At 43.8% G+C, this 20,454-nt stretch overlaps 1 protein-coding gene across 2 annotated transcripts in view; it reads left to right on the top strand.

Moving 5' to 3' along the window:
* The first annotated feature begins 7,851 nt into the window (after positions 1–7,851).
* Dusp22 (dual specificity phosphatase 22) overlaps positions 7,852–20,454 on the top strand; it is a 50,069-nt gene continuing 37,466 nt past the window's right edge. The window contains exons 1-3 of one of the 2 annotated variants that reach the window (XM_028775686.1): positions 7,852–7,985; positions 15,366–15,399; positions 19,182–19,264. In XM_028775686.1, coding sequence (XP_028631519.1) covers positions 7,965–7,985; positions 15,366–15,399; positions 19,182–19,264 — 138 coding nt within the window. In that variant the 5' untranslated portion in view covers positions 7,852–7,964. The remainder of the gene's footprint in view (positions 7,986–15,365; positions 15,400–19,181; positions 19,265–20,454) is intronic. The other variant, XM_028775685.1, reaches the window with a different exon arrangement.

Genomic DNA, 20,454 nt, shown 5'->3' with positions numbered 1-20,454 from the left:
AGGAAGGAAGAGAGAGAGAGAGAGAGAGAGAGAGAGAGAGAGAGAGAGAAAGAGAAAGAAAGAAAGAAAGAAAGAAAGAAAGAAAGAAAGAAAGAAAGAAAGAAAGAAATCTGCTATAAAAAAAATTATTGGAAAAAAATTATTGGATCTTCTGACCAAGTCAGAAATCCTGTTAAGAAAAACTTGTTAAGAGCTATGTTACTCTCCAGAGATGTCTAGAAAGCTCTGATCTTCCTGGAGAAAAATTCTAAAGAACTGCTATCTCTTTTTGCTAGCTCATCTCATGCAGACCAAAAGCCCATTTTTTAAATTTACATATCAATTCAGTTATTTATTGCAGGTTTTCCTTTATCTTATGAATCAAGGTCCTGAGAGCCCAGCCCTATGATTCTTAAGAGAGACCTAGTCTTTCAGAGAGCTCTGTCTGCCTTTGTTAAGCATACAGGATAAACTAGTTGGGTGGGACCCTGCCCTGAGATTACCACTTCTACCACACCTTGGCCTAAGTTTAGCTCTGTCCCAAGCTGACCTTGAACTCACGAATCTGCCATCCTTTGTATCTACCTGCCTTTGTATCTGCCTGCCTTTGCATTTTTCTGACAAGCTGATTAATAGTATATCTACCTCTGTTCCTTTAGATTTGTGAAGCCCTTCATAATTCATGTTGCATCCTTATATTTTGCATAGCTAAGAAATTGTGTATATTTTGAATTCATGTAATTAGAGTTCTTTCCCATAGCCATAGACCTTCGGTCCTGAAAGTCCTAGTTGTTTACCTAGTGTTTGCAGAGACATAGCCACACCTTCCCCTCCTGGACTCATGCTGTCTGATTATCATGGAATCATTAACATTACAGAGAAGACATTCCTTGAAGGAATGTAAAAATATGTACATTATTACACAAACAAGCCTTAGGCCCACAGAAGCCATTGACATGTCCTGGAGACTCACACCATGGCCCTGTCCCAGGGGCAGGAACCATGTCACTCTGTCCCCACCAGAGCCACGGTGGGCTTGGCATCTTGAAAACTAAAACCACATTTACGTATCCACAAATATCCATATATGTATCCATATGCATGTATTATGTATCTTTAAAGAAATACTGAAGGAGTGGTAAGGGATTATTTGTCTACTAATGTAGTTCTCAGATACATAACTGCAGACATTGACATCAACACCTCTACTGCCCCTCAAGTGTAGGGTTGCTATCAATCAAACAGAAAGTGAACTTCCTTTTGTAGCAAGAAGCAGCTGCCTGCCATGGTATGAGAAAAATACCAGCAATGTCAAGGGCCTGCAGCTGTTCTCTTAGTAGTTACGAACAGTGCAAAACAGCTAGTATTTGTCTCACATTATAATTATTTGTGAAAGCACAGTGATGGGGGAAAGATGCAACATTCCACCTAAGTCATGTGCCAGGCCTTCTTCCTGCCACCCAGTGTACCCGTATCCTTCCCCTCATTTGGGCTGCCTTTTGACCCCTTGGAAAACAGAACTGGAAACTATTACTTCAAAGTTGCAGGTTTTGTGTATGGAGGGAGGGGAGGGAGGGAGGGAGGGAGGGAGGGAGGGAGAGGGGGATCTCACATCACATTGGAGACAGGATGTACCTTCACTTGAGACTTATGAATAACATGAAAGGAAATATCCCTTTGTGATTTTGAATGAAGTACAGGAGGAGATGAGGATATTACTAAACCAAATATAAATGTCCAACTCTGTTCAGTGGCACGACATATGTACTTCTCTGGTCCTGATGGAGGTGTAAGAAAAATCAGTGCTAATCCTTTGTGAGCCAGACAGACCTCCGGTCTCCCTTGCTTAATTCTCTGTGCAGCAGCTTTTCTGGAGAAAGGTTATGGAGGCGTGACAACGATATAAAAAACCCAGGGCAACTCGTATGTAGCGGTGGGTGGTCCTATTCAAGGAAACAGGAGTTACTGGTATTGGGTGGTTGCTCTGGAGAAAGTGTTCTTTGGGCCCCATCCTTTAAAGCAGGCATTAGTCTGAAACAAACAAACAAAACAAAAATGCAAGTGTATCATAGTGGATAATGGATTATTGGTCCACCATCATCCTGAGGTCTGTTCACTGGGTGATGAATTTCTCCAATTTATAGGGCTTTGGCGATGACTGACTTGAATCAAACCAAAGATAACTATTAACAAAGGTAAAACCTGATGTAGAATGTTCAATAACAACAGTGTTATTTCATGTTAAATGGATTTCCCCTGCTATGGTGAGTGTAATTTCTCCTGGGACATTCCATTCTCTCAGGAAAGCCCCTCCTCCCTCTAGCCCCTTTCTAAGCTGTTTGTGCATGCACCTTTGTTCCCAATTCAATTTTGGTTTCTTATAGAGTACTTTTTTTTTTTTTAACGAGAAAAACAAAGCTCAGGCCCTTCTTTTGGGGGGAGTTCCAAAATAACATCCAGCAGACAAGCACAAGGTGGCTAAGGCAGCGTGCCCTGCCCAGAACTACTCTGAATCAAGGTGTCCCTTTAGGCTTTTGAAGAAGCAGAAGTGACTTTCAGAGAGGTGGCTGCATGTGCAGGTACAGGAAGTGTCAATGGATGGAGTCCCTTGTCCAGGAACACTTAGGGGCTACCCCACTCTCCCTCACATTGCAGCTTTCATGGCCAGTTTGACAGGGGTTGATGAAGATCTCGAGACTGTGGCTAGACACTGAAGGGGGCAGAGCTGCTGAGCCTCCAAGAGAGATGGAGTGGTGGGCCTGGGGCCCCGGCGTGGCCCTGTTAGGGACAGAGTGACATGGTTCTTGACCTTGGGAAAGGACCCTGGCGTGAGCTTCCAGGAGTGTCAATGGCTGCAGTGGGCATAAGGCTTGATTGTGTAATGATGTACATATTTTCACATTCCTTCAAGGATTGTCCTCCCTGTTAAGATTAATGATGCCATGGTAATCTGAGACAGCAGGAGTCCAAAAGGTGAAGGTGTGGCTAATGTCATAGCAAAATGGGACCTTCAGGACAGCCGACAGCCTTTAAGGCTATGAGGAAAAGCTCTAGATACATAAATTCAAAAATATATAATTTCTCAACTACGCAAAATATAAGCATGTAATATGAATTATAAGGATTCATGAATCTGAAGATCAGAGGCAGCTACGCTATGAGCCAGCTTATCAGAGAGTTAAAAGGTAGGCAGATTCCTGAGTTCCAGATCAGTGCAGGACAGAGTGAGGTTGGTGAGGTAGAAATGGGAATTTCAAGGCAGGGTCCCACCCAACTAGCTTAACAAAGGCAGACAGACCTCTGAATTCTTTTGCAATGTTAAGATAAAAAAGCACGCCTTGTTCTCACTTGAGGATCAAAGGGCTGGGGTCAAGAGATGCTGATTCACAAGATAATCAAAAGGAAAACCTGAAGTAAATGACTGGATTGATATATACAATAAAAGACTGGACCTGTGTTCTGCAGGAAATGAGCAATCCAGGGAATTTTTTAGGATAAAAAGAGAGAACTGCTTGGAGAACAGAGAGAAACTCGAGACAAACAAGCAGACAGACACAGACACAGACACAGGCACACAGACACATACACACACACACACACACACACACACACACACACACACACACACAAAAGCAGGACATGGACAGAGAGATCTCTTAGAATAGCAAGTAGGCAGAACATGGACAGAGAGATCTCCAGAGAGAAAGCAGAACAGAGCGAAGCAGACTGGAAAAGCTGGATCAAGCAGAACACAAGTCGTCAGCTTGGATCCACGATTTGACTTTGAGTCATTCTTTTTGATGCTCCCAGACACCCCTTCTCTCAGAACCCCTCTCCATGCTGGGGCTGGTCCCTGGCAGTGGTGGCAGAGGGGGAGGTGGGTAGTAGAGCAAAGCTTGAATTGGACCTTACATCAGCCCTGTCCTGTCAAATACCAAGATAAAGTCAAATATTCTATAGGGCCTGGGAAGACATTAGTCATTCAGATTTTGCTAATTGTTTGGGAATAGAGTTACTGGCCATAAAAAGAGTTTTGTTTAAACATTTTAAAGGAACAAGTTCGTTGTTACAGGATCTTTCTCAGCAGGCATAGAGAAGTGTTTGGGTCAAATCATGCAAAACAAGGAAAATAACCACAAAATAATATTCAAGATGGAAGTGACTATGCCAGGCAAAGTCTCCTACTCAAAGCTCAGGCAACAGAATATCAAGGAGCGGGACTCTAGAAAACACTGGGGTCTGACAAGTCAGCAGTGCATGGAGGAGTGGAGCCAGCCCAGCAATGCAAGAAAGCACCACCCTTGCAAGATTAGCGCTCTCCCCCCAAATCCTCCCTCCTCTTCTCTCTTCCTTACCTTTCTATCCCCTTTCCCTTCTCTCCCTCACCTAACTACCCCTCCCCTTGCTCTATTAAAGTCACATTATATCTGTTTCTTTGTTGTTGTTGTTTTTTAATGGGAGTCAACAGGAGTTTGGTCACTCCTAATTCAAAGAGTCATCACACATACAAATGATATTGCTTTAGAAAAAAGGAGACAGAGGTGAGTGTGGCAATGCACACACATTGTCCTAGTACTTGGGAGGCAGAAGCAGGAAATTGCTGAGTTTGAGGATAGCCTTGAGTATAGAGAATCATCTACATAGCAAGAGCATGCCTCAAATAAAGAGAAATTGAAAAGGAAGAGAAGGAAAGGGAGGGTAGGGGAGGGGAAGGAGAAAGATAGGGCGCTTTAGAGTTGCATTGGCCATAGTGTCTTATCACAGCAATAGAAACGTATCTAAGACAGAAAGTTAACAATATTCTGGCTGTGTTTCTTTCCTTATCAGACATATAAATGTTCTCAGATTGAGACTATGTATGGTGGATGCCACACTGAACAACAACTTTTCTTGAGGGCAGCAGTAAGTTTGAGCCCCTGGCTTCGATCATCAACACCAAAACAAACAAATAAGCAAACAAACAACTGTCCTTTTGGCAAGGGCTAGCTGTGCTGACAATACCTGGCATATAGTCTACAACTTGTGTGTTTAAAAAAAAAAAGGACCATTTTTCACCTGCCATAAGGAACTCAGGGACTTTGCATGACATTGGTTTATTATCTTCTCATTCTTTCCTCTCTATGTTCTGTTTGCTTACCTGGGAACCAGGTGTCTGGCCCTTCTCTGAATGAAGCACATTGCATGTACCTGAAGCTCTCCAAGACTCTTGTCAAAAAGAAGGGGACGTGTTCAGAAGGTTGATTGAGGGCTGGGAACAGGTGGCCTTCTTTCTGAAGGATGAGATCATCCTCCATAGAGGCCAACCCCATGGTCAGGCTATTGTGTAGGTTCCGAGGCCTTAAGTAGTCATCTGAGCCTCTTTCTTCTGGACAGAGCTACAGAAACAGAGAAAACAATCTGTGCTTCTACTTGTGAATTCTGGGCTCTGCCTTGTGTCTTCTTCCTACACTCTAGTGTCTGTCTTTCTTTTCCTTTCAGTCATGCTTTGACCAAGGGGCATTGTACAACTACTCATTTGGGCTGTGGGTTTAAGTTCTAAGATGAACCTAGGAGGTGAGAGGAGACAAAGACTCTTGTTAAGGAAGTCTCACAATCAAGCAAGCAAAAGCAACTGATCGATCAGTCAATCACCAGACTCTTGACTTCTGATGCTAGTTATCTTTTTTCCTCCTCTTCTCAAAAATGAAATCTGAGGATTTGAGATGAGTATGCTAGAAAGAGCCAAGTCAAATGCAGGCAGGAATACTAACTGTCAGGAGACGGGAATGAGGAGCTGTGAGCTCACGATCTAAGCGATAATAGTAACAATACTAACAGAAGGATAGGCAACGAAAGAAGTATTCCAAATTGATGGCAGAAGAAAAAACATGATCTGTGCTTGTTATTTCTGGGTGTAAACCAACTTAGGGTCTAATTGTGCTTGGAGAAGTCCACCTTCCTACTGAAAACAATGGCCTAAGGAGAAGGAAGGAGGAAAATGCTGAGAAAGTGATACATCTGATCCAAGATCGTTCTAGGAGTTGGGTATAGAAGCTATCCATGGGATAGTCCATTAACTATGCTGACCCTAAGCAGCAGGCATAGTGGAATAGGGACATTATGGTGCAGAGGGGGAGGGGCAGGCGCCACAGGTGATTAGAGGGAAGAAGACATGAGGGGGATACGGCAGCAACAGTCCTGTAATGCAGAGGAGCAGAAGTAGGCCAGAATCTCATCCTGCAGGCAGGAAACAACGCAAGCTCACACTGGGCGGGAATGAGGGCACGGTACAGGGACACCTGGACACCAGGACACGAGTGTACAGAGAGAGCAATGATACTAGACATACACTGACAGGTGTGGTCAGAGGACAACTTACAGAACTTGGTTCTCTCTTTCCACTGTGTGGCTGTCAGAGATTGAATTCACGTCGTCTGGCTTGGCAGCAAGTAACTTTACCAGCTAGGTCAGCTCAACAGCATTTCTTTTTTTCTGGTTTGTTTGTGTTTGTTTGTTTGTTTGTTTTTAGAACCTCCCCACTGGTTTCTCAGCCAAGAACCCATTAATATTTTTTGACATGTGTTTAGTCTATGTTTTGCTAGTTGCTGCCCCAGGCCAAATGGCTAAATAGTAATAAGACAAAAAGACCTCTTTCAGGAAGTTATTAGCTTATGAGATAGGCCAATATTAGACAATTAAACATAATTTCTGGTCCTAAGTGTGTGAAAAAAAAACCCCGACACTGTAATGTTATAGGTTCCTGGAATATTCCTTATAAAGTAGATGGTTTAGCTGAGAGAAGACTTTATGGGGTGATGACCTTTGTACTGAGACCTCAAAATTGCTATGCAAAGAATTGGGGTTGAGGTGTCAAGTAACACAGGACCAAGATCAAGCCTAGGATGTCCAAGAAAGAACAGAGCAGCCCCTAGGGTTGATTCCAGGAAGGGGGAGTGTCTAAGGCCAGCAGAATTGGGCTTGAAGCATGGCATATCTCCATTCAACAAGCAGTAGCATCTACTGTGTGTAGGGCATTGCCAAGAATACAAATTGGAAATGTTGGTTCTCAACCTTCCTAATCCTGTGTCTCTTTAATACTGTTCCTCATAACTTGGTGACACCACCCCCCACCATACCATTATTTTCCTTGCTACTTCATAACTGTAATTTTGCTGTTATAGTAATGTTAAGTATCTGTGTTTCCTGAAGGTCTTAGGGTCACCACTGTGAAAGGGACGTTCAAATACCCAGGTCTAGTTGAAGGATTTTGTGCCTATAAAGGAAATTAGACATTTACAAAGGATGATAGATGGCCCTCAATTGATAGATGGCCCCCAATTAATTTTATTACATGCTAGAATGCATGTACACCCTAGACAAAACCACAATGCAGGTACGTGGGGGCTTTCTGGGGGCAGTTATTGGAACATACTCCCCTGAAAAAGACCATTTAGAGCAAGCGTTCTCCTAGACCAGGGTCACATCTCTGCAGAGGTGAGTCACCTAGACCACCTTTCCCAGAGCGTGCTCCTGCTCTCAGTTTGGGTTAGGTAGGGCAGGGCCACAGGAATCCCCCGCCTAAAACTGTTGGCTCAGAAAACCCAGACAGGGGAGCCCCGAGCCTTGGCTCTAACACCTGATTCACCCAGGGAGTCAAGGCCTGAGACACTGCCAGTAACTGGCACCAGGGAGCCCCAGGGGAAACTGCCTTTAGGGACTTGGGGACCCCCTACCGCTGCGACCGCCTCCGCCCCCGACGCGCGTGCGCAAACTGCAGGTTTGGCATCTTGTGCTCCTGCGCGAGCACGAGCGCGTGCGCGCTGGGCGTCCGGCCGCGGGGGCGAGGGCCGCTGTCCCCGACGTGCGCAGGGCCGGACAGTAATGTCTCGTCCCGGGTGGAGCGCGCTGCGAGCGCCGCCCTGGCGCCGCCTCCCGCTGCCCCGCCCGCCCGTCCGGCTGCGCGCCGTCTCCTCCCGCGAGCGCGGAGCGGCGAGCCCGGCGCGGCCATGGGGAGTGGGATGAGCCAGGTAACGTCCGGTCCCGGACGCACCCTCTTTCTGCAGCTTCCGCAGCCCTGACCCGCACAGCGTGCCCTTTGAGAGCCGGGACCCATGCTTGAGATGGTCTGTCTCCCTCCCCTGAGACCGAGCCCCTTGACGTCTGCCACCCACAGCATTGGTGAACTGGGCCAGATGGGCGGCTTCTGTAATTTCCTCTTTTCCCCAGATTTGTGTGCGCGTGCACAGATAAGCCGCTCTGATGGGGAAGTTCACGGAAACCCTAGAACTGACTTGGCTTTCGGTTGTCTGGAGCTGGTTGACCCCAGGTTGTGGGGCTTCCGTAGGGCAACCTGTTGGCTGGCTGTTGTGGCCGCAAGGCCTTTTAGAAACTCGTCCCTTGCCCCTGTGGTGGCGCAAACCCTCTGGACCAATTTCCTCACCCCCAACCCCCTCCCCAGACTGAGGATAGTCTGGCGGTGACAGTCCTCTGTGTTCTATTTGTGTCAGCCTCAAGGTTAAGGAACTTGCTGGTTCAAAGAGAAATCTTGCTAAGGTTTTAGATGCCCAGGACTAAGCCAAGTACTTCTACAAGTATTTTAAATGGTCCTTGGTTTGGTTAGCTTCTGACATTACCCCCACCTGTCTCCGCTTTACCATGTTTATGGAATCTAGCGGTGTGGCTCCCTTTCTCCCTTCCTTCACCCTTTCACATTTGTCTCTGCTTTGTGGTGAGGGGCTCTGCCGTGGTTTAGTTATTTCCATAGGAATGCCTATTGAGGCAGAAATCCAAGACGGGGGAGGGGACGAATATGTCTTTGATGGAAGCCTGCATGCGCCTGGTACACTCTCCATGTTTTTGTGTGTTGTGACTTTTGTGTGTTGGTGACTAGGATTTTTTTTTTTCTTTTGCCAGTGATCAAATTTGAAACAAACTCCCTCTCTTGGATATATGCTTGTATTATGTTCCCAGTCACCCATCCACTCTGAGCTTTCTGCTTTTAAAATTAGAGCGGAGAAGATGTCTGCCAGGGACTGCGGGCTCTGTTTGCTTCCCCACTGGTTGCCCCTTAGCTTTCCTTTGGTATTTCTAGTTGGCTCCACTGTTTACTGTCCCTTTCTTCATTTGGTTTCTAGTATTTTATGTTATGATTGAAAAAATAGGTTTAGATATACAAATGATTGATTGCCTACAGGATATTCTTTTCATACTTCTCAGCAAAGGTGGTAGTATTCATATCCACACTGTGTATTTACCTTTTATAGTAGATTCCTTAACTGTTTTATCACCATAACTATCTATATAGCCACAATTTCTAGTGTAGAAATGGAAAACTATATGTACAGAGAAATTTAGATGCTCCAGTGGTTCAACACGGTCTGTATTGAATATATGTAGTGCTTTTGGGGACAGAGAGGGGAAGCCAACACAAAGGACCAAGAAGTCCACTACAGACCTCCTCAATGTAGGACCGTGATTGTTCAGTACAAATACAGTGTGAACCAGATATATCATTTAAATTTCTGTACTGAAATTTCTTTGAAAAGTTAGAACAGATAATGATCATGTAAAGAATGTTATTAAACAATATATTTAAAATATTTCAAAACGTTACCAATAAGTAAAATTATTTATGTAACACCTTTTTTCTGTGAAGTCTTAAATGCTCATTAGGTACCTGCTATGTTTTAAATGCTTAAGAACCCATCATCGGCTGATGAGTACTGCCCACCAGATTACTATGTCTCCATACCTGTGTATGGGATGGGTGGGGTTGGGGCAGTTTATCAGTCTCTAAAGATAATTTCTAGGGTGTGGGGAAAGTAGATGTCAGCCTAAAGGAGGGTATCTTCAGTCCAGGCAAAACATCCCTGCTAGAGTAAACATCTTAATCTGAGATCATAGGGAATTACTGGAATTACAAGACAATGGATGCTGGTAACCGAGAGCCTTACCCAGAGGTCATCCGTGTATTATTGTCTAACTTGGAGCAGGGTTTCTGTTTTCCCTAGCTGGGAAAAGAAAAAAAAAAAGAACAATTTATTTACAGAATCAGGAGGTGCTAGTAATGGAAATGTGATGCTAAAATTACAAGCAAAATGTGTGGTGCCTTAGAATTTAAGAGTGTCATTTGGGGGCAGGAAATGAGGACCTGTAGGCTCTGACATCTTGTTCTCCAGTAACTGCCAGTATTGTTTAGCTCACAGCATTCTCCTGACTGGTCTAGTGGCCTCTTCCTCCCTGTGCCTTTCCTGGCAGGCAAGGATATTGTCCTGGCATTTAGTGGGAAGCCTGCTATCCCTTTAGTTGGCATTTTCCAAGAGAAGCCCTCTGTTGCTAAGAGGGCAGGAATATCAAAAAGCCCAATTTTTGCTTCCTGGATTCATAGATGCTTAAAACTAAAAGACCTCCAGTGGTTAGCATAATCCAGTCTCCTTTTTCTCTCTCAGATGTGTAAAAAATGCCTCTCCAGTTACTGCTCAGATTCTTAGGAAAAGCAAAGGAGAATTTTAGGTGATTTTTTACAATCTATAAGTAGTATATGGGTTCTATGATCAGAGTTCTTGGTTTTGTCCACTGCTGAGCTCAGTACTCCGTCAGGCTGGGATGTGCCTGACACCTGTTTAGAGTGACTTTCTGTGAGACAAGAAAGGAGTGAGGTAAGGCTAGTCATCCGAAGGAGATGCATGCTCCTGGCGTAGAGAAGGGGCCTCAGCGACTGCTCGCTTGACATTTGGGATGGTATTTGTTGGCTGTGGAGGCCTTAGTGTCTCACGGGGAGCTAGATCAGTCTCTGCCCAGTGGATGCCATTTGTGTTCCACACTGGGGCAACCTGAAATCTCAGGATCTTGCCTGTCTCTCCCCACTCCCTCCCCTGGGGGTGGGGACTTGTTCCCAGTTGCCTACTTTTGGTCTTGTGTTCTTTGACTCAGAATCTACTGTGACTTATTTGACCTAGAACTGAGTGGGGTTAACCCTGTGGGAAGTAATGTTTCAGTATGGGGAGGAGCTGGAAGTATCTCTTTTTTGTCCTCCTAAACAGTTTCCATTGTCACCAGCTAACTTGGCTGTGTTACCTATCCATCCATCCATCCATCCATCCATCCATCCATCCACCCATCCACCATTCAAGTTGTACTACTTCACACCTGCTGCTGCCTAAACTCAGTGTTAGTTCCTGGAGTGGGGAAAATATGGAAACATGAAGCCTCTCCCTTAGGCATTCTTTCTAGTCATGGAGGACCCACTTTAGAAAGTGAGCATGCTCGGGGCTGGTGGACAGATAGTGCACCATAATAATACTATCTTTCCTATACCCTCTGAATCTTGTGTCCTCTTTTAAAAATCTTTTTAAATTGAACATAGTCCTCATTTATAGTAGGCAAGTGCTCTACTACTGACCAGCATCTCCAACCCTTTTAGATTTATTTTGATTCAGGATCTTGCTATTATGGCCCATGGTGGCCTTGAACTTGTGATCCTCCTGCCCTAGACTCCCAGGTAGCTGGAATCACAGGCATGTGCTTTGGTGCCTACTCTTTTTTCCTTTAGCGTTACAATCTTACTTCACATCTGACAGAACATATGGCTTAAGGCAATAATGTAAGAATACACAAGGACACTTAGATATGTCTCTTTATAAATGCATACTGGATAAATCTGCGCCTAAAGGATATTGAAAAGTCTGTGATATTTCACCTCTCATGGAATTTACCAGAGTTTTTCCAGATGTCCTTGGGTTTAAAACCCAGAAAATCCTTTTTGACCTGGGACAAATCCTGATGCCACACACACTCAAAATACCACTTTATGCCAGCTGCTTGATCAGGAGTTTCTCACGTCTTTTTGGGTGGGGATCTCAGATTTTGTGGCATCCTGAAGTACTAAGGAAAGTTTAAAAATAAATCCAAACATTCCCTGCTTCAGAAAGCAGAATTCATCCAGGCGTAAGGAAAGGATTTGAGATTTTTGCACTTCTGTGAGGCTAATGTTAGAATTGAGTAATATGTCAGTGTGAAGGGTATTGATCAAAAGATGCTATGAACCTCTGGGTGCTTTCATGTGATCCCAGAGTCCTTCTGCCTTTCAGGGTTCTGCTTTTGTTACATTGTATGCTGTCTGCTGACAGACAGGCACCTTTCTGACCAGGGGCTTCCAGAGAGCCAGTTCCTCTGTGGTTTGCATTGCTTATCTCACCAACTCCCTATCATCATGCCGCTCGGTAGAAAGGGCTATGTCCTGCCTTGGTTGGATGTGGTTCGTGACCACACAAAGGTATGTTGAGTTTAATTCTCAGTATATCAGTGCAGGGAGGTGGTAGGACCCATAGGAAGCATTTGAGACATGAGACAGTGCTCTCATTAATGGGTTGATGTTTTCCTCTCAGGAATGGGTTAACTGTTGTGGTTCAGCCTCTCTCTTTCACATGCACAAACTTGCCATCCCACCACAAGTCCATACCAGAAGCTGAACAAGGCACTGGGGCCACGTTCTAGGGCTTTCAGAGCAGCGAACCCAACTAAACCTTCCCTCTCTAGGCTGCTCAGTCTTTGATGCTCTGCTGTAAGCAACAGAAAATGAGCAGATACCTGCCTGCTTCTTCAAGGTCAGCCAGAAAGTGAGGAAACCAAAGTTCCAGATATTGATAACTATGGTAAAGAAAATAAGACAAGACAAAAGGACAGACTATGATACAGAGTTTGTGAACAGAAGAGACATCTCTATAAAGACCCCTGGGCAAATGGCAGGGAAGGCGGCCCAGCAGAGACAGAGTGACAACTCTGAAGGACAAAGATGATCAGGACCAACTCTATGCTTATTCTTCTAGAGAAGCAAAACATCCCCAAGTCACATGATAGACTATTTTCCCCTGACCCATCCTGCTGCATACCAGGTACTGATGCCAGTCTTACTCGCTGTCTGTGTTTGCACTGGTCTCCTGTGTTGTCCCAGTGTACACTGCTCTGCAGGCTGCTCTACACACCATCTTTCTGCTGGAAAGACATTCCGGTTGGTTTGCTTCCTTCTTTCTTTCTCTGTGCCTAAAGGTTACCAACAGTAACGACATCAGCAAAGTGGTGAGTCAGACTTACTGTCCTCTTTCAATCACAAAGCTGACTGGTTGAGAAGTCTTCCCAAGTACTATTTAATCTGTTAGAAACCTGCCTTCCTTGATTTTGTTTTGTAACTCTATGTGGAAGAGAGCCAGAGTCTGAGTACAGACATGGGTGAGAACAATTTGCTCTCTACTCCAGGCCATGACGTTCTAGCTCACTGTCTTGTCCAGAAAACAAAGTTAGAAGATGACAGACACAGCCCTGTCCTTTCCTGGCAGTTTTAAAATGCACACAAAGTCCTCACCTTCCATGATTGTCAGTAAACACTTCTTTATCCAGACTCCTTCCTCAGGCTCTCTTTATGGCCTACTTAGTTTTACATAGTTTTCAGCAAGAAATGTAAATCTTGTGCCCTGTCAAGAAGACCTATCAAAATTGAGCTACCCCATGTCTTAACTCTCAGCCCCATCCTGACTGGTACCTTCTCCAGTCTCGTCTACATCCCAGAAGGTGACATAGTAGACCTGTAAATTCAGCTGTTAAGACATAGGCTAAATCCACTAATGGAGTCATAGCCTACCATTTGCTAGATCTGTGGTAGTTTTGTAGCATCTGTTGCTTAAGCACTGTTTGCCTGTGTCTCATTCTTGTACTATATAATTAGGCCTGCAATGGCTGCTTGTATCCCAAGGACTTATGACATTCCTTGTTTGTCATTATTCCCTAAACAAGAAAGTGCACAACTGTTGGCACAACATGTACAGTATACCAGCTTCTGTTGTCATCTGGAGATGACCGAACATGTATGCTTATTAATACAGTGCTGTTTTCATAAGGGACTATGTATCATTTAATGGACCTATGTCCCAGAACCAGTCCTTGAAGGACCCTGATGCGGTGGCACATAGAGAGGTCACAGACTGTTCATTGGCTACACTCAGACCACAGATGGGCCTTCTTAATGTATCTTACAGTTAAGGAATTTTAAAAAATAAGGTAAAAATGGCTGTTTTCCATAAAATCTGGATACCATCACTTGGGAGCCCTGCCTGTGTCCATGGGGCTAAGTTAGAGGAATGTTATTGCCATCTCCTCAGGCATAGGTGACACTGGGGGACACACTAAGAGTAGGACTGAGACCGAAAATACAGGAAAGCCAGTCTTGGAAGTGCCTGGGTGCAGAACCTACCTACAGTCTATGCTGAAAGCTGTACATGAAGACTGGCGCTTAGGAGGACCCAGTAAGGGCAGGGAGGAGGAGCAGGCCACAAACTTGTCTTCCCACAGTCTGCCCCTTTTTTTTGCTATTGAAAGTTCATACTAAAAACCTTGGCTATAAGCTGTGAAATCCAAATATAGCTACTTTAGGAGAACAGGGCAAATGGCCAGGAAGGCTGGGGGACAAAACTCAAGGGTTATCATACCTGGAGCACAAGGAGTCAGTTGAGAGCATTTTAGTTGGAAATCCAAGATGTCAATAGCACAGCCAGAGTGCTTGTGTGCCACCAGCTCACTGCCTGTGTTGCCATGGGATACACTGAGTGGCTTCTGAATTATCATTCATGCTCAGATCACATGCTCATATTAGAGCTGTAAAGTCCCTTGGGAGCTGGTATCTGTCCCCCTGTGGCGTCTGTAGTGAGCTCTTTAGAATTCCAAAGGAAGGTGAAAATGTAAAACCTACCCTCGAAGGTGTCTACTGGTCCCATTGACAGAGGTGCTGTGGTAGAGAAACCCTATATTTCTCACATGATGTTAGCTTTTTTTTTTCCTCAAGGACATTTCCAAGGTTCTTGGTAGCATTTCATAACACTTAACCTAGAGCCCTGATAATGTGGAATATCCTCAATGCAGGACCAACTCTCCTACGTCACCTCCACTGCCTGTCCTCTCTCCTCGTTCCTGCATAGGATCCATGTCTTCTCTTCTGGGCTAGGCCTTGTTCGCATTCCACAGGGTTCAGTATAACCAAAGAATATAGCTAAGCCAGTTCATGGACTCTGCAATCCCTGGCATCTACCAGTGAGCCTCCTCTTAGTGATTTTTCTTTCCTAGCCACTTCCTCATTCTGTCTGTTTTATGGAGAGTTGAGTTAACCTTTCCCTTGTCTTCCATAGAGTCTTCCTTGCCATTAAAATACTATCTTTAGTTATGGGTAGGTGTGCGCATCTTCATGTGGTTGTATGTATCTGAGTACAGGTGCCCAAGGAGGCTGGACCTGTTGGATATCCTGGAGCTGTAGTTAAATTGTCCTAGGCTTGGCTGGGACATCTTGTGTGAGCCTCATCTTTTGGGCAGCAGCACTGTCCACTTGCCATCCTGTGACAGTCATGCCTGTGTCTCTCTTCCAGATCCTGCCGGGCCTGTACATTGGCAACTTCAAAGGTGAGTTATTATTCTCTATTTCTTTAATGAAGATACATACATTATGTATCACAAAATGTACCATTCTGGCTATCCATGTACAGGCCAAAAGCCCTAAGTATCTTCTTCACATGGTTGTGTAACCATCATTACTATCTATTTCCAGAACTTTCCCTCATCCCAGATTGAAAATCCCCTTGCCCCTCCAGAGCTCAGTGGGTTGGGCACATGTGACTCTGGCCAAGTCTTGAGTGTCTGACACTACCCTGGTAATACCTTTTTTAAGGACCCTAGGAAGATCTGATTTCAAACTTATGGGACTTTATGCTGTGTGCACAGCTCATTGCCATAGTGGCTGTGGTTGTGGATTTCCAGTTTGAATGTCCTGAGTGTCCAGTGATTTGAGATCAGTATGCACCAAAGGTCCACTGTCATCATCCAACCAAACTGATGAAGGATTTCATGCATGCTCAAGCGGACAGCTGAGCTTTATGGGAACGAGTAACCTCAGAGTAGTGCAACCATGCAGATGTCCTGTGATACAGCAGAGAGCAGGCAGGTGCCACAGCAACTCTGGCCAAGTCTGGCTCTTCCCTGTCTTCAGGGACCCAGCAGTGCATTGGGTCACGTGTGGTAGAGGGGCCCTCCTTATTCACAGATTTACAGTTTTATCTTCAAACCACAATTTAAAATGGTAAGCTGTTACAAAATATATTTTATGGGTAATGAAACATTTTGAGTTAATTGTGGTCATAGTTGCACAACTCTGAATGTGCTAAAAACCACTGGCATATATGTATACTCTTACAAGGGTGAATCTAATGTGAGTCATACTTTTACTTGACCATCATCGTGTATTATAGCACAATAAAATTAAATAACTGTTAAAAATAATCCATCAAATATATTGTCCCTTAACATCTGCTACGGACTAGCTCCAGGACTGCTCACAGAAACCAAAACCCAAAATCAAATTCTTTATTTAAAATGATGTGGCATCCACACTGAACCCCTGCGTGTCTCCTCTGCAGCTAAAACAAACATCTCTAGAAGATTGCCTAATACAGGGTGCATGTTGTGTGAGAGTTATACTGTATGCATAGTTTACGGAACAGTGGCAAGAACACGTTTGTATATGTTCAGTCCAAATGCAACTTTCTCAAAGATCTTTGATCTAATTTTGGTTGAACCACTGGCTATAGATCTCCTGGCTATAGAGAGGTGGCTTTGTATGATGTCAAATAGTGATTGCTAAGATGTAATCTATAGTGAAGAAGTGGAAGATCATCATGTTAGGTGAAATAGCCAGACTCAGGAATACAAGTGTATCTTCCCCCCCCCCTTCTCTCTTACACACACACACAGAATGAGAAGCATGCGAGAAGGGTAAAGAGAAGGGAGATGATAAAGCACAAATCAACAGTGGGGAACGGGTTAAATATGATTAAAGTACTTTATATGCATCAGATGTCAGAATGAAACTTTATTTTGTGCAAATGTTAGCTGCCAGTTAGTTTTTCTTAAAATTTAAATTCTTATGGACTTGATCTGGAGGAGCGCTGAAGAACAACAGTGTCATGAACCCTGCCCCATCCGGCTTTCCATCCAGCTGCCTGCGGGTTCCAGCGTCTTGAGCTCTACATGTCTAAACTGCAAATACAGGAGGAAATTGTGACATCCTACGTTGATGTGACTGTGTGGGTGATTGTGTGGGTGGGTTCCTGAATCATTCCTTTTATTTTAATCTTATTTATTAATGTGTTTGAGGGGGTGGGGAATATGTGGACATTCATGCTATGCTGCCAATGTGGAGGTCAGAGGTCACCTTTGAGGCTTTGGTTCTCTCTTACCTTTGCAAAGGCTTCAGGGATTAAGCTCTGGCTGTCAGGCCTTCAAAGCTATTGACTTCACCTGCTGAGTCATTTAGCCAGCCCTTCCCTACACAGTTCTTTCTCCTGTTTGTGTTGGTCAGTTCTTTGTTACTATAACAAATATCTGGAGTAATCAGCTTAAAAAGAGGAAAGGTTCACTTTACTTTCTGTTGAGGAGGTTTCAGTTGACCCATTGCCTTTGGAACTGTGTCAGCACATCTGTTGGGAGTGTCCCAGGAGAAGATTCTGTTCACCTCATGGTAGCAGAAAGTAAAACAGAGAGGAAAAGACTAGTGTCCTGTTATCTCCTTCAAGGACATGGCCCAAATGACTTACAAATCACCTGTTGATGGACCCATCACCTTCCAGTGGCACTAACCTAAGGATCAAGCCATTAACACATGATCCTTTGGAAGGCATTCTACACTACATTTTATAGGACAGTGTGATTCAAAGCTGTGTTACCCCAATTTATTATAATGGTGCAGGGTTGTGGTTGAGATCGCTGTATGCAAAGTATAAAGCTGCTTTTCAAGATGGAATTTGAAGCTTAGGTGGTCGAATTAATGAGAATCTTCAAATTAAAAGCAAACTTTAACATCACATTTAAAGACCCTTCCCTAACATTGCAGAATATTTAGAATATTGGTTCTTAGTTTTTGCTCTATTCCAGGGCTTGTTGGGAATGTACATGACCTAGTTTGACTGTAGCCCTAGAACTAGACTGGAACCTAAGAACTAGCCTTTCTGTTGTGCCTCCCAGAGAGGTTGTGTATGATAAACCTTAGACACACACGCACCATGGAGAGTAGACATTCTCTCATTATTCCACAGCTCAATAAGCCTGTTTACGGCATATCCCACCATATACATTTCTGGCTGTAGATGTTTGTACAGAGTTTCCAGAGTACTTAAATTTGGTGCAGGCCCTGGGCCACTTCCTACGTCATCAGATCTTCTCATGGAACATCATGGAATACTCGCTTTTTGGTCCTTTTTTTTTTTTTTTTAATCCCTTTGAAGAAGTTGTCTAGGGCCAAGCACTCAGAAGAGCAGGACTTCTTTCTGGCTGAACTGTTTTGTAGATTAGCTGAGGTTTTAAACTCAGAGCATCTGAAAATTAGTCTTTTCCTACAAGTGGGCACATTAGAAGGGAATATAATTTTGCTGCCATAATTTCTTATGAAAATAATTTAATACCCAGCTGATAATTCTGTGTGGAATTTCTGGAAAACGTTCTGGATTATTATTGGTTTGATTTTGCTGTAACGTCGATATAGCTATTATAAACCATAGTCCCATCTCAAGCTTTACTTCTCTCAGGGTAAGGACTATCCATTTTACATCTCTGACTTCTTTAGCAAATGGGTTCTTGGATTTTACATTCAACTTAAGGAATCAGTAGGAGGTAACTGTGTTTTTTTAATAAACATGCTTGATAATATGTGTCTCATGTAAAAACATACTACACAAGTGTACTATACTACATCTTGTATTTCTTTTAACAGCTTTCCTAATTAAATTTTTTTTTTTGTTTTGGTTTTTCAAGACAGGGTTTCTCTGTGTAGCCCTGGCTGTCCTGGAACTCACTCTGTAGACCAGGCTGGCCTCGAACTCAGAAATCCACCTGCCTCTGCCTCCCAAGTGCTGAGATTAAAGGCGTGCGTGCGCCACCACCGCCCGGCTAAAGTGGTTTTTAATCTGAGTACAATACTTGAACTCAAAAGTTACATCAGTCAAAAATAAATTAAAACAAAACATATAAAAGCAAAAGTCCTAATTTCACCAGTCTAGATTACTGTGGATATGATCAGTTATAAAGTTTTAAGAAAAAAAAAAATCTGCAAGTTGTGTGCTGTTTTCTGCCTAGGCTGTAAGAGCGGTGAACTCAAAGAGACTATTAAAATGTCCGACTCTTATCTTTGATGGCAGATGCAAGAGATGCAGAACAATTGAGCAGAAACAAGGTGACACACATTCTTTCTGTGCATGACACTGCCAGGCCCATGTTGGAGGTAAGAAAGAACCGTTGGGGGCGGGGGGCTGTCTGTCTGTCTCTGTGAGTGTGTGTGTATTTATACTCTGTGAAGTGCACATGACATTAATGAAAGCAGCCATAGTCCGACAATAGTATATCCCTGTGGACAGCTCACTTTCTTCAGGTTAGATGCCTGGGCCCACTTGAGGACATGCTGTGCCCTGACAGAGAGGGCATCCTCATTGTACTTCTGCTACATTGATTGCTTGACTCTTTCTTCAAAGTGCTTCAAAATAAACAGACATTGCATTTCCTTCTGAATATTAAGAATATTTACAATTTGGAGCCTAGTGGTAAGTCATACCTGTACTTCCAGCACTCAACAGAAGGTGTTTTCAAGTTCAAAACCAACCTGGGGTACATAGTGAATTCCAGCCTGGTTTAGGTTACAGAGTAAGACCCTGTGTTAATAATTAATTAATTAATTAATTAAAATTTAGGCTGAGGGCATCTTGGTGGTAGGGTAGCCTAGCACACATGAAGATCTAGGTTGCATCTCTATAACTACAGGAAAAAAAAAGAGCTAAATAAGTAAAACCTATTGCTGTTTTCAAAATTATTTCTGCTTTGGTAGGATCCTGACGAATTCAAGTTGCTCATTTCCTGGTGATGTTTGCCACAAAAGTTCTATTACCATTTGTTTTAAGGAGTAAAGGACAGGAAGGCAGGCAAGCCACCCCTGTGATTTTTTTTTCCCCAGGCCTGGTCTGAATGGGCAACATCAGTAGAGAGCTGTTTTAGGTGGGGGTTGGGGGGGGTAAACAGGGTGTGTCTGCTTGTACACTAATTCCAAAAACATCTTCAATTTTACTCTGATGGACGGTTTGAGCTGTTGAACAGGAGCAAAATCTATTTCTGTTTCTGCCGAGACACAGCCCAGGTTAACCTCGTTTTAGAAAACAATGCCTGTGTGGTTGTGATACATTTTTTTCTATTTTAGGGTAGGGTGTTAGGAAGGGAGGGGTACTTGTTCTGAAACAAAGAATCCTGGTTCAAGCTGTTTTCATTGAAAGTCATATCATGCAAGAATAGGTAGTATGTACTACATACGTACATATGTATGTATGTACATATGTATGTATGTACATATGTATGTATATATGTATGTGCACATATTTTCCTTGGCTTTGGAGCTTCCAGGTTTGAGCCAGTACAAAACAAGCTAAA

Source organism: Grammomys surdaster, unplaced genomic scaffold (genome assembly GCF_004785775.1).
Source record: "Grammomys surdaster isolate TR1022 unplaced genomic scaffold, NIH_TR_1.0 258, whole genome shotgun sequence".
In the NCBI taxonomy this organism is placed as follows: Eukaryota; Metazoa; Chordata; class Mammalia; order Rodentia; family Muridae; genus Grammomys; species Grammomys surdaster.
Note: the sequence above shows the minus strand (reverse complement) of the source record. Positions and strands in the feature narration are given on the sequence as shown.